Source organism: Tenrec ecaudatus, chromosome 13 (genome assembly GCF_050624435.1).
Source record: "Tenrec ecaudatus isolate mTenEca1 chromosome 13, mTenEca1.hap1, whole genome shotgun sequence".
Classification (NCBI taxonomy): domain Eukaryota; kingdom Metazoa; phylum Chordata; class Mammalia; order Afrosoricida; family Tenrecidae; genus Tenrec; species Tenrec ecaudatus.
The window spans coordinates 32,973,281-32,986,930 of NC_134542.1; the positions used below are offsets into that span (position 1 = coordinate 32,973,281).

A 13,650-nucleotide genomic window follows, 5' to 3' on the forward strand; every position below is an offset into this window, starting at 1 on the left:
GCTTCTCCCAGCTCCGGGCCTGGGCATTCACTGTGCCGACTAGGCATGCGTCATGGGCCACGCCTAGTTTAATATGCAGCCAGTAACCAACAGGCTAGCAGAATCCTCATCGCTGTGAGACCGGATTACCTCGAAAGTCCCAGCTCCTCTTCATTTCTTCTAGAACCATGCTTCTTGAGCTTGCAAGTGCACCCAAGTCCCTGGGAGGACTTACTAGAGCATTGCCCTGCCACCTCCACTGCCCTAGAATTTCCCATTCTGTAGATCAGGGGGGATTCCAAGAATTTACCTTGCTGAGATGGTTCCCAGTAATGTAAAACTGGCCAAACTCTCTGTCATCATGTAGATTCCGGTTTACTGGACTACAGGGAAGGACAGAACTGGCCACTGGGTTTCTGGGGCTGTAAACCTTTACAGGGGCAGAAATCCTCCTCTTTCTTCAAGGGCGACCTTGGGGTTAGCAGTTCACTCTGAAACTCTCTGCCACCACGGCTCCTTTCACAGCTCCTTTCACCATGGCACAGTTCACTCTGAAACCCTCTGCCACCACGGCTCCTTTCCAAGGACCACATTGTGAGAGAAAACACTAGCATCGTCGACTCTCAGAGGAGCCCTGGTGGCACAGAGGGTTAAGCGCCACATCGCTAACCTCAAGGTCGGCAGTTCAAACCCACCAGACAGAGAAATATGGGACTATTGCTCCCTCCTGTATTGAGTCAGAACCTACCTACTTGATGGCAGTGGGTTATTAACTATCAAGACTTTGAGCAAGAAAGAATAGAGTTGCAGGGAACTGGCCAGGGGCAGAGAGAAGTGTTTGTAGGGACCACCATCTTGGAAACCCACCAGTTGGAGTTCGGAGTTAAAATGCCCACCTGACCTGGTAAGCCACCAACATCTTCAGTTTACAAAAAACCAAGCAGCCACTCCATCTACGAACTCCATGAACATGCTGAGAAACAAGAGAGTGACCAACTAGCCTGGCTTGCCTGGAACCGGGTGGTCTCCCAGGATGTGGACCTTCTTGGGCAAACTCTAAGGGCCTGGTCACTCTAGTCTCCAATCTCTCTGTCTCCAATGAGGAAAACGCAGGGAAATATCTGTGGTATAATGTTTATTTAAATAGTAATCTTAAAAAGGCTTTATACAAATCATATAAACACAGTTTGACATTGTTTATTTTTTACATCGAAGAATCACAGTAAAAGCTCTCAAGTTCCCGTGATCTGGCTCAGCCAGTGAATGGGCAAATCCCTTTAATTGCAAACCCTGGAAAAGTGAACTGTGTGTGTAGCAGTTGAACTACCCTCCTTGGTTTTCTTGTCATTCATGCTCATCCCTCGGTCCCTGGTCTCCGGTATCTTCCCATCCTCACCAAAGAGAGACAGCAACCCTGTGGCCCCGTTGACTTGTCTAGTCTGGGAGAGCGTGGAGGTAATGTGTCATTCAGTACAAGGCAAGCAAAAAAAAAAAAAAAGACGAGATCAATACTGTGAGTTGGGTTTTTCAAAGGGAACTACTTGAGGAGCCTGGTCAGCTAGCCTACCTGCAGATAAAGGTAACAAATGCACCCAGGTGTTCCCTGGCCAAATTCTGTCTGGCACAGCTGTTTGTCTTGCTATCTGACAACATGCCAGCCTCTAGACTTGGCGAGGTATCTACATGTAGGCCTGGGTAGCCTGCACCTGCTCAGGGCCTCCAGTCACCCCGTGGGGACGATGGATCTAAGACATTTAGGGAGACAGAGGCTGAGTTGTATCCAACTTCGAGGTGAGCTGAAGGCCTGAAACAGGACTAGTCTTTGGGGAGTTGTGAAACAGCCCACTGGGCATAAGAGGGGCAAGACCCTAAGAGGAGGCTTTCACACTTGTCTTCTTCGGAGGAGACTTCTGGAAATCGCTAGGATTTGCCAGCTTCCTGAACACTGGACTGCATGGGAGGGTGAGCTAATTAGAAACTGACTTCTGTGAGCTTAGCTTAGGTGCAGCCTGTCGCTGAGCCCTGGGCTGTGACAGTCTTCTCACCTCGAACTACCATTGTGCCAACGAGTGCCAAAGTCAGCAGTACACTCGGGCCCTAGGTCAAAGTCACAATGACACCACGGAGTCGCACGTGACCATTCACATACACAGTAGACACAGAGAACTCAAAGGCGCGCAAAGACACACACACACACACACATGAATAAATAGCTGTCGATATGTACTCTCCCTCTCTGCAAACAAAACCCTGCGACATTACCACCGGGACGATCATTTCCATAAGTTAACATTTAAAGGAACCAGCCAGTCCCATTCACCCTTCCCCTTTCCCCAGGTATGCGACAAATGAGAACTGGGGGTGACCGTAGCAGCACAATTGGTCGGGCAGTTCACCACTGATACACAGCGCGCTGGGCACAGCGGGCAGGCGTGGAAAGTGATTCGAGGACACAGGCGATCCTGATGCGGACAATCTTCTTCACACCATTTCCTTCTACTCCTGGGGCCTCTCTCTGGAGTGGTCGAGAGTCATCTCGGGCTAGGACAACCTACCACTCAGGAAGCAGGGCCCATTCCTTTAGAAGGATCAGCAGAGCGAGGGGCACTGGGAACGGAGCCATTGGAGGGGGTGGTGGTGGTGGTAGGAAAGAGGTATGCCTTAACTTGTAGGATAATTGCTGATTTCTACATAGAGGGAAAATACACTTTTCTTCATTTTCAAAGGCACTTAATAAAAAAAACATAAATGGGCGTGGGTCGAGTGAATCAGGACCTCAGACTCTCAGGGGTGACAGCAGCATTGGCAGCATTTTGGTCCAAAGTGCTTGCAGACTTCTGGTTGGAATCCACTCCATCTATCTTGGCTCCAAGTCTCAGGAAAAGAGGAAAGGGTGGTGGGCACCCAAGGGAGAATTGATGCTTCCTGGCCCATCCAAGAGTGGAGCTCATTGCGCCCAGCCCTGGCCATCACACAGTCAGGGATGCTGGGCTTCTCTTTCCCTCTCTAGCCAAGGTCATCAGGGACGACTGTGTCCCTGGAGGAGAAACACACCAGTATTTCTCCAGCTCACCGCTGAAACTCCCAAACAATCGTGGGATGAAGCATTGGGTCGCTATCTTCAAGGTCAATCATTCAAGCCCACCATCCAACTGCTTGGGAGACAAATGAGGTTTTCTGCTCCCACAAAGATTTCCTCATCGGAAACCCAGGGAGCAGTTCTGTCCTGTCCTGTCAAGCCGCCAGGAGTTGCAAACAACTCGACTGCAGTGGGTTTTAAGGACTTGATAGGTGTCTCTGGGTGGTGCTGACGACGGTAAGCCATCAGTCCCCAAAGTTGGCTGTTTGAACCCGCCCAGAGGTTCTTGAAAGGCAGGCCTGGTGATCTGTGTCTGAAAGGTCACAGTCTCTGCACACATGAGGTCATGCCATGAGTCAAAGTCAACGAGACAGCCACCGAAGACAACAGAGATCTGACCAGTGTGCAGTGTGTCCTGTGTGTTTTAGAAGAACAAGGGGAAGGGGCAGAGTGAAGGCAAACGTCCTGGGGGTGGGGGTGGGGCGTGAGCTCTGGGTCAACAGCAAAGGGACGGCTCCAATTCATATAGCGCTTTAAGGCTCGTCCGCTTTCCATGGACTGTGATGCAGGAAGGTCCCTTTCGGGTCTGTTTTGAATGTTCTGCTGATCCAAAAATGGCATTTTTCCCCTGGATAAAAAAAGTTAAAGGCAACAACATCCTACTTAAATGCTAGGACGGACAACGGCAGTCTGTAGGGTCGGCTGAACCGCTACCCAAGCAAATCCCTCAAGGCTCCAGATGATCAGAGCCCAGGATAAACCGCACAGCCGTGTGTGTGTGTGTGTGTGTGTGTGTGTGTGTGTGTGTGTGTGCTGTAGGCGTGCCTGCTGTTTCTAAAGTAGGAAAGGCTGAGAAAACCTTTTGCTGTTCGAGTGTATTGGTGAACAAGAGATGGTGGCGTCATGATCCACACTCGGTTCCATCGCTGGAGGGGCCTTTCTCTGGTTCTGCCCCGTCTGAGTTGCTCCCCGACTAAAGAAGTAAAACGGAACCATCAAACCAACGCACAAACAAAAGAGAACTGTGACCCCAAAGAGATGAGCTCCTGTCTTGGTCCCAGCAGAGAGCACGGCCCTGTCCCTGCGGTGACTCAGCCACCACAGTCCTTGGTGGGGGGATGGGGGTGGGGGGTGGGGCAGCAGCAGTCCCTGGGTGGGCGGTGTCTCCCCTCCTCCCTCGATGCGCCTGTCTGTCTTGTCCACACTTCGGTATTCTGGATCAGTTTGATCGAGATTATGGCATTCAGTTCCCAAAGGAAAAAAAATCTAATCTTCACCCGCCCGTCTTGCTGGAATGAAACGTCAGATGGGATCCGGGTGCAATCGTTATGCCTCTGAGCAGCACTTCTGGTGGTTCATCTTGACCTTGTGCTTGAGACCATCATAGAGCTCGAAGTTGTAGTTCTCCAGCGTGGTGCAGCTGCGTGAGCTCAGGCCCGAGTAGGAGCAGGTGCAGTAGAGCAGCAGCCCCGCGCAGGTGGCCCCCAGCAGCAAGCCCAGCGAGCTCATGGCGATGATGGTGATGAGGATGGGGTCCAGGGTGTACAGCCAGCTCTTGTCTTTGTCGGCTGAGGAGACGCCAGACCCCGAGGTTGGGGAGGAAGAGTTGCTCCAATCCACCTCGTACTCATCTACGATACAAAACACACACAAGATCCTGGGTACCTGGGGTGGGTGACAGGAGCCCCGGCAGAGCTGTGGCTGTGCCCTGGGTCACAGTTTAAAGCCACCAGCTGCTCGTTGGGAGAAAGATGGGGCTTTCTAGCTCATAAGGAGTCAGTCTCGGAAACTCACAGGGGCAATTCTACCCTGTCCTATGGGGTCGCAATGAATCGGCATTGACTGGATGCCACTGAGTTTGGTTTGGCGTTTGGGAGAGTGGGTTACCCAAGAAACACGGGAAGCACATGGGTTTTTTCATGACAGGTGATCCCCCCCCTTCCCATGCAGTGAAAACCATCTGACACTGTTCACGACGGATTATTAAGTCAGCACAAGTAAGCCCGTGCTTACTTGACTCATTGGATACTCTGTCCCTGCTGGGATTGTGTATTTGAGAAGAGGCCTTGCTTCTGTAGGAAGGTGCCACACGTTTGGGAGAGGGACAGATGCCAGCCAGGCCTGGGAACACAATCGCTGGTGTAGTGAAAACACGAGAATTATTCACTACCGCCTACTGCATATGCTCGAGTATACGCCAACTAGAATATCAGCCAAGGCACCAAATTTTACCACAAGAACTGCATTGAAAGTGTGCTGAAAAATACGGCTTATACGCGAGTCTCTAGGTTAAGCAAGCCCTAGTAAGCCCCAGCGTTCCTTGTTTACTGAGTCCTCTAACTGTGGGAGGTGCTGACTATTGTTAGGTTCCCGAAGCTCCCTAAGCCAGGCTCAGGAGCATCTCCGGGGACAAGGTCTCTGGAAGTAGACTGCTAGGGTTCCTCTCCCAGCCCTGCCATGCCCTCGCTGGGAGGCCGCCCCAGCAGCACGGTGATTTCACCTCCCGTTGCCGGCTTGCTCTTCTACAAAATGGAAGGACCAGTGTGCCCCTGCCATTGGGGTCTAAGGAGGATTACATACGTTAAGTTGGCAAAGTACTTGAAGTGGTACCTGGCCCATCCGTGCTGTACAAGGAGGGGTTGATAGAACCTGTGGGAAAAGCCCATGACCTTGGAATGTCATTTTCCCACCAATGTGTTAAGGCAGAGGTTCTCAACCTGTGGGTTGAGACCCCTTGGGGGTGGGGGGGGCGGGCATGGAACGATCTTTTCACAGGGGTTGCCCGATTCAGAACAGTAGCAAAATTATAGTTATGAAGTAGCAACGAGAATAATTTCATGGTTGGGGTTCGCCACAACATGAGGAACTGCATGAAAGGGTTGTGGCCTTATGAAGATTCGAGAACCATTAGCCTTAAAGTTTAAGGGCTCCTCAGAGAGGGGAGCTGCTGCCTACGTGTAGTGCAGCAGCACGGGGCTTGCTGTGATGCTCGTGTCTCAAATACCCAAGAGCAGGGTCACTTACGGTGGCCATGTTTCAGGGGAAAACTAGGAAGAAAGGTCTGGTGATCTATTTTCAGAATTTAGCTCGTGAGAACCTAATGGCTCTGACCCACGAGCTTAGACATGTCATCAAAAGGCTGGAATCACCAAAGGAGGACATCATGGTCAGTGTTCACAAGGTCGTGCATCGGGTCCCCGCGAGTCCAGGCATCTACCTAGCTAATATTTACATGGTTTGATGGATAGCAGTTGAACCCCGAGTTTAACAGAAGCTTCCCAGTGACTCTGAGCACCTAGATGCTCCAGGCACCCTTCTTTCTTGGCCTCCTCACCCCTCACTTCCAACTGAGTGAGGATGCATCAAGGAGCTGGGTCACTACTGTGGGGTGACAGCTTCCTCAAATCAGCACGGAAGGCCTCCAGGCCTCGCCTGTCCTGTAGCCAAGGCAGGGCCTCATCCGCAAGCTCACTTCCCGGCTTCTCCCCCCAAACTCTTCTTTCCACCCCACCGTCTCTGCTGTTGGCTCTCTGGCTGCCTCTCCCTGTGGGCCAGCCAGGCAGTTCTGCCCATAAAAGGGAGCGTTGGCCCAGAGTTCGCAAGGAGCGCCTGCGTTCAGTTAGCAAAGGTGCTGTTTGGGTTAGTCACTTTAGTTTCTATAACTACACTTGAAGTTTTTGATTAAGGTCAGGTTGGAGGCAGCTGCTCTATAAACTGTGCTTTTCAACGCATCAATCTTGTGTGCAAGCCGTTCTTGGGGGGGACCCTTGCTGTTGAGTCTCCGGGAGATCAGCTCTGGTGCCCAGAGCACTGTGTTGCTCTGAGCGGAGTGGGGGAAGGCTATCTACATGTTTGCTCACTCTTGCTGCGGACTCTGGAAATGTGTTCTTTGAAGTGGGCAAAGCAGACGTGGGAAGAAATAGAAAGATACAATATGGGCAGAGTGTGGGAAAGAAACCCAAATCTTGCAACGCGCCTCAAATTGGGGTCTGGGATCATGTGAGAAAGGCCCTTCCACGCCAGGGAATGAAAACCACAGCGGGCCTGGAAGGATGTTCATGTTACACTCAGTCCCTCGGGCCCCTTAGGGGAGCAGGTCAAAGACTGGGGCACAGCTCAGATGAGGAGCTCACCTTCCACTGCTGAAGGCTGTCTAATCGAGCTTCCTCTGGCAGTGTAGGGAGCTGCCCAACGCGGGGACCTGTTTTGGATTAGCCAGCGCTAACTCAATAAGCTTTCTCAACCTCTCAACTTGACATTACAGAGCAACTCATGGCTCCTGCATGCTTCCCTGGATCCTTTTCGCTTATATTTCTGACTGCGAGCTCTCCGTCTGGCCCTCCGCTCCCCTCGACATTCTGTTGACATCTCGATAACCAGACTTGAATGGCATAGCCATACTCACCATCGACTTCCTCCTCATAGCCCTCTCTGCCGTGGATTTCCGGGATGTCCACTAAAAGGAAGAAGACAACAAAACACGTCATAACACGTCCCGTCACCATGGTTCAAAGGCAGAGAACCATCCTCGGCACCTAGACCACTTAATATTTTAAAATGTACCCCACCAGAGCATCTCCCCTTCAAGGGACCAGAAGGACGGACACCATCAGAAAGGTCCGGTCTTTAGGGCGACATGGTGTGTCTTCACCATGACGATCATTCCCTGCCAATTGGCTTTTACCTAAGGCATTTCAACAGCACTGAGGCCCAGCACCAGCTGCCAGGACTATGCTCCGCACCACCGTAGCGCATGTCACCTCCTCCGCATGCATCTAAATGGGCGACACCAAGGACAGAGCCCTTTTCCTCTGGGTTTCAAGGAAATGCTGCACAGTGATTTACCGACGCCACATTCCATCATTCCATGCTTTCATGTGATGGGAGAACTGGAAAGAACACCATACGGCCTGTCCACCTCCGCTTGTCTGCGCGGATATCCCTGGCCTCTCCTCTAGGGTTAGACTAGATCAAACACAGGCATCCAACCAGGCCAGGCTGAATGGAGCTCATTTACCCAGGATGCGTCCCAGTATCACTTCTATCTATCTGCTTCTTTTTTGATGATAATTTTTGGGGATACTACAGGTTCTCTAGTTATGAGCCGCCACCCATCACTGCCACCACCTGATTGAAATTCAGTCATTTCCTTGAGGCAATGGTTTGAATCATGTGGGATGTCTTCCTCATTCCCGGCCAAAGCTCTGAAGCATATTCCGATCCCCTCAGTTGCTATAAAGGTTTTACACAAAATCAAGTGCCAACACCTCATTTGGAAGGACCTTGGCCCTGCTGATCCTATGCCACGTGGCACCGTGCCACCATAAATCCTGTTTCCGGCCTGTTTATAGCACAGCAACGGCCACCTTCAGAGCACGCCACCTTCCCCACGTCCACCCATGGCTTGTACTGTCCAGGCCCCTGCAAAGCAGGCTGTGTCCTTGGAATGAAGATTGAGCATGAATCAACCGAGCCAGTGGCGTCTGCCATAGCGATCATATCAAGGTGGTGAAAGCTTTTCTTTCACCTTATCATTACTTTTTTTTAGGTGTGGGGTGGGGGGAATGGGGATGAACGTGGAAGACAACTGTCACACTTCCAATAGGTCATATTTTGATGGGATGCTCATGTGCCTTAACACCTCCCTGATTAAAAGACGCAGAACACTGGATAGGAATATATGAATCAGCAGAGGAGGGGCACCGTGGGGCTCCTGCCAGTGGCTTTGGGGCCAAATCCTGGTCTTATTTTTAGAGATTTGTCGCCTGCCAAGGATGTGACAAAATCTTGGAGACTGGAGCACCATCCTGTTCCCCCTCATACCCTCAGGGAGGAACTCTTAGGACACTATTGATCATGGGCTGGAAGAGGGTGGATGTGGCATTGATCGTGGAGGAAGGAGAACAGAATGGCCATGATTCTGAGAACATTTGTCTGAGGGAGATCCCAGCCTCCTGTCTCTGGGGCTTCGGTTGTTATTGTTTTATCTGGAGGCAGAGAACTGGCCAGGTGAGCTCTCCAGCACTGGTCCAGTTTTTCTATTCTATGCACTCGACTGCCCCAGATGTGGCTGAGATTCCCACACCTGGCAAACCAAAGGCTCCTTCAGGTGAAGAACATTTCCGTGGCTGACCATGGCTTTTCATAATGATTCCTGTTCCAAGGAGTTTGGGTGAGTGGGAAGAGGGTCAAAAAAAGGATAAATCCATCAACATTCCCCAAAGTACATCTGTTCACCAAGCCTTCAAGAAAAAATGGCACGCTGGGGAAAACACAAAACAAAAGTATCATTCTTACAAAGAGCCATTAACTTTGATAGTGATTTTCTCTAGTCCCCTTGATAATATTCCCGATATCTGTGCTTGATTCGGAGCTTTTCTGCCAAAAGCCATTTAACCCTCTACAAGCCTTTCTCCTTTCCTGGGGAGTCCTGTAGACACCCCTTGTATATTGGGATGGTGGTAAGCAGAGTCTGGTGCTCCATTGGTCCCTGTCGTTGTAGCAAAGACAAGACAGGGGTGAGGGGAACTGCCAAGAAGAACTCCAGGAAGAGAAGGGGGTGGGGGGAAGAAGTGGTTAGTGGGAGAGCTCAAGGCAGGAAGTAGAGGTAGCGTCTTCCTGGGAAGGGGAAATGGCAGCCCAGGATGGAAGACTCCGGTGGGGAAGGAGGAAAGACAGCAGAAAAATAGGAACATGGGCCAGAACTATTGTCATTTCCTTTGATGGAGAACAATGTAGGGAAGACTGCCTGGGAGGCTGTGTGAGTGGATGGGTGTGTTCGTGAGAATGAGATGGAGAGGGCAGAGGGGAACCAGCCACACCTCCAGGAGAACATAGCAGGAGTGGCTCTGACCACCCACAAGGACTTCCACTATCAACATTTGAGTAGACAAGGTCCTGCCTCCCTGGAGCCCCTGTGTGGACTCCATCTCAGGTCAATTTGACTCCAAAGCTTGCAGTCTGACTCTCAACATTGTCATGGGATCAGAAGAGCTCGCCAAGTCGGGCCACAAGTCCTTCTCTTGTGAGGACACTGCAGCCACCAATGTAGCAGGATGACTGCTCCCCTCCAACAGAAGAGAGAATCTGCCTTGTCTTGGTTGCTAGCTAGCTGGCTGGACATTCCCTGGTTTTCGGTCGGCCTCACTACTCTGCCATTTTGTTGAGAACTCATGGGGGTTGGTTGAGAATGTGAAAATAATGGTCATTAAAATTGAGGGGCCTTTCATTTTTCTATGGTAAGAGAAAGTTAATATACATTAGTCTTCAAAGGGCAATCTTAAGTTATCAACCAACCAACCAACCAACCAACCAACAACCAACCAAGTCAGCCATCTTTTAGAAGAGGCTATAGTAGGTGCCCAGGAATTATACTGCAGACTTTGGGACATAAAGATAAAGGGGATCAGGTCTCTGCCATCAAGGGCTTTCCAGTTGCATGGGGAGTAAATGTTCATTCATGTTAAAACCACTTAAGAGAAACCAGGGAATTGTGGTGGAGATTCCAATGGTCAGAAGGAAAATCTGGGAGAGGAATGCTTGGGAATTGAGGCTTCTGCAAGGTGAGGGTTGGGGAGTGTCTCATCCTTTACTCCTTTGCTTGGTAGAAATGGTTTCGAGTCTGGCAGCTGAGCTTTGTCACCCCTGCACATATCTCTGAGGCTTTTGGCTTGTAGTCCTTTTTATTGGGCCCGCCACACAACTCAAAGGGATTGCCTGTCCTGAGCACAGCTCTTCCCCCTTGTATTTCCTTAGGTGGCAGGTCTCTTTGGAGAACAAGTAATACGAGGAGTCCTTAAACTGATGGGTGCCTGCAAGGGAGGCCAATAGAGTGTGGCCAAGAAGCTGTGGCTTAAAACAAAACCAAGTCAAAACTCGACGAAACCTGGTCCTTCTCCGACGGAGGTACACATCTCCAGGTGAAAAGTCCCATTGCTCCTGCAGGTACTCTTTCACTTGGCACCACCAAGGGGTGGGGGAGGCACATGGTGGAGAACGAGTCAAGGGTTCCCCCATTTCCCATTGTCCTGGCGTTTCCGCACGAGCCAACCAGTTATCTCAAACCTCCCCCAGACCAGTCCTTTCTTGAAGACCCAAGCACTCTCGGGCGTGTTTGTACGTCAACAGCAACACTACCGCACAAAGATGAGCAGTGATGCGCCCAAATGAAGCATGGTGCCCCCGGAGGGGTCTGGAGCACTGCCTGCTGATCTAAGACCACACCGCCTGTGGCACTTCCCACCTGCAGCCCAGCCGGGAAATCCCCCTGGATTTCCCAGAGTGTGGTAGGTCTCAAGAGACTGCTGTGCGCTTTCTCACAGTTCTCATTCATTCTCCCTCCTCGCTCCTCTCTCTCTCTCTCTCTCTCTCACATACATACACATACATGTACACATTCTTTATCTTTGCCTTCTCCCTTGTTTCTTCCCCTCCTAAACGAAGTCTCCAGGGATGGGACTTCATCCTGAGTGTGCTTTTGCGTCGCTCCTTGCTGCTCTTTCCCCACGTCCACTGAGCCTCTTGGCCTTGACATTGTTCCGCTGACTTTCTGCACTGTGAAGGGAGCGTCACAGGACTGCTGGGCATGTGGAATGCCTGCCCCAAACCATGGGCTACCTTTTGATGCACGACGGAAGACACGGATCATTTCCAGACATTGGCTTGCATCAGGGGCTTCGAAGAGCCCCTTCTACACCACCTCTGAGCAGTAGGGTCGGAGGCCTGTTTGGAGTGGACAGCAGACAGGTTTGGCCTCAAGATGAATAGTCAAGATACGGAGAGGATCTCCACTTCCCTCTGAAGGGAACAACAGATGTTGAGCAGTGCTGGGAGTAGCGTCCCTGGGGGCCACAAAAGGCTCAGCACTCATGACTAATGGAAAGGGTAACAGTTTAAATCCACCCAGAGGTGCCTCAGAAGAAAGGCCTGGTAATCCTCTTCTGAAAGAACATTAACATTGAAAACACCCTGGAGTGAGTATCGTTCAATTCTGAAATACAAGGTCACCAGGTATTGGAATTGACTCAACGGCTCCTGTTGGGGTGGGTTGGGTTGAGAATGGGTGCCCATTTCTCCAGTGGGTGTGTCCCTCATCCTAACTGTAAGAGCTTGGACAAACCATTGAACCTCCCTGAGCGGAGGTGCCGTGGGTTGCGGTCTGCAAGGGCAGCGGCTTGAAGTCTCCAGACTCCTGTAAAGAGTGACCGTCTTGGGAGCTCAGAGGGACAGTTCTATCTACCCTGTGCTCTAGGGTCCCTGTGAGGCAGTGTGGTTTCCATGACAGGGAGCAAGTCAGGCTCAGTTGGGACCTTCGTCATAATGTAACATCTAAAGTTTTCTTGGCTGAAAAATTCTAGTCTTTACGGAAAGCGAAAGCTCTCTGATAAGGACCGTCGAAAAAGCGACCAGGGGGAAGTAAACACAATGACTCAGTCTGAGAGGGGGCCGTGGCCCCACCTGGCTTACTGCCTCCTTCCTCACCCCAGGTCTGTGCTAGTCCAGAGGAGGCAGCTCCTGGAAGTCCTCGATCTTAACGTGGGCATGGAAAGAGAAGTCCATTGAGAAAGGCCAGTGAAGGAAACATGACGAGGCTCCCTGTTCAATCCCTGCTGACCTTGTTTAGGAACCAGCCCATGACCTGCTAGTGCAGGAACTGGAAAAGTGGCTATCTTGTGCCTTAAATTTTAAGCGTCTACCTCTAGTTAGGTAGAGTGGATTAAAGCTCCTAAACTCCCTGTCTTAATATGTCCACTAAATCCGTCCAGTTCAACCAGCTTTCAAAGCAAGGATCTAAGACCCTCTTACATGGAGAAAAATCATGGCCATCCTTCAATTGCATAGGTACCAGCTATCAGCACTTCTATTTTAAAGGTGAGGGAACCGAGGAAGGAGGGTAAAAATAAAAATTCAGTATGTCATTGAACACATGAACAATAGAACCAAGAGTAAACCACAGATTTCAACACCTCTTCAGGGCAAGGACCGTGCTTTGAGAAAAGGTTGTGGCCCCTTCGAGCCTCTGTTGAATTTGATTCCAAGTCCCTAAGCCCTGAGCCAGCTACATCGTGAGATCTCTCAGTTGGGAGGAGCCGTCAGAAAATTCCCTCAGGAACTATGGCATCGAGACCCAAATAAATGAGGAATAACGAAGGACTAAGGAGATCGTTCTTGGTCCCTAAAAGTGTCTAACAGAGTTTAACATTTAGTGCTGGCTGAATGTTCCCTCCCCAAAACACACACACACACACACACACACACACACACAATTTTCCTAATTCAGTTGGTTCATTCCCAGTTGCAATAGGAAGCCAAAAGTTCAGATGTTGATCTAAACTTTGCCAAATTTAGAAAGTCGGGCTACTTGAGAGAGCCATTCATCCCTTGCTGGGTTTGGCTTGCGTTTAGAAACACTACCAGAAGATCCTTTATCATGGGTTTTTATCTCTTGAGCTACAGCCAAATGTTTATGAGGCCATGGCAGCACATTTCTGGAGTTCTTCAAATGGTTTCAAGCTGGAAGGGAAAGGGTGTGTGTGTGTGTGTGTGTGTGTGTGTGTGTGCGCGCGCGCGCGCGCACGCACGCACGCTTGCGC

The 13,650-nt window shown here is 50.7% G+C and overlaps 1 protein-coding gene across 2 annotated transcripts in view; it reads right to left on the minus strand.

Moving 5' to 3' along the window:
• Window positions 1-1,099: 1,099 nt before the first annotated feature.
• The window catches only part of NRP2 (neuropilin 2), a 130,636-nt gene continuing 118,085 nt past the window's right edge, over window positions 1,100-13,650 (minus strand). For both annotated transcript variants that reach the window (XM_075530360.1, XM_075530361.1), the window contains exons 16-17: window positions 7,464-7,514; window positions 1,100-4,689 (exon numbers count right to left, since the gene is read on the minus strand). In XM_075530360.1, the coding sequence (XP_075386475.1) occupies window positions 4,385-4,689; window positions 7,464-7,514 (356 nt within the window). In that variant the 3' untranslated portion in view covers window positions 1,100-4,384. The remainder of the gene's footprint in view (window positions 4,690-7,463; window positions 7,515-13,650) is intronic.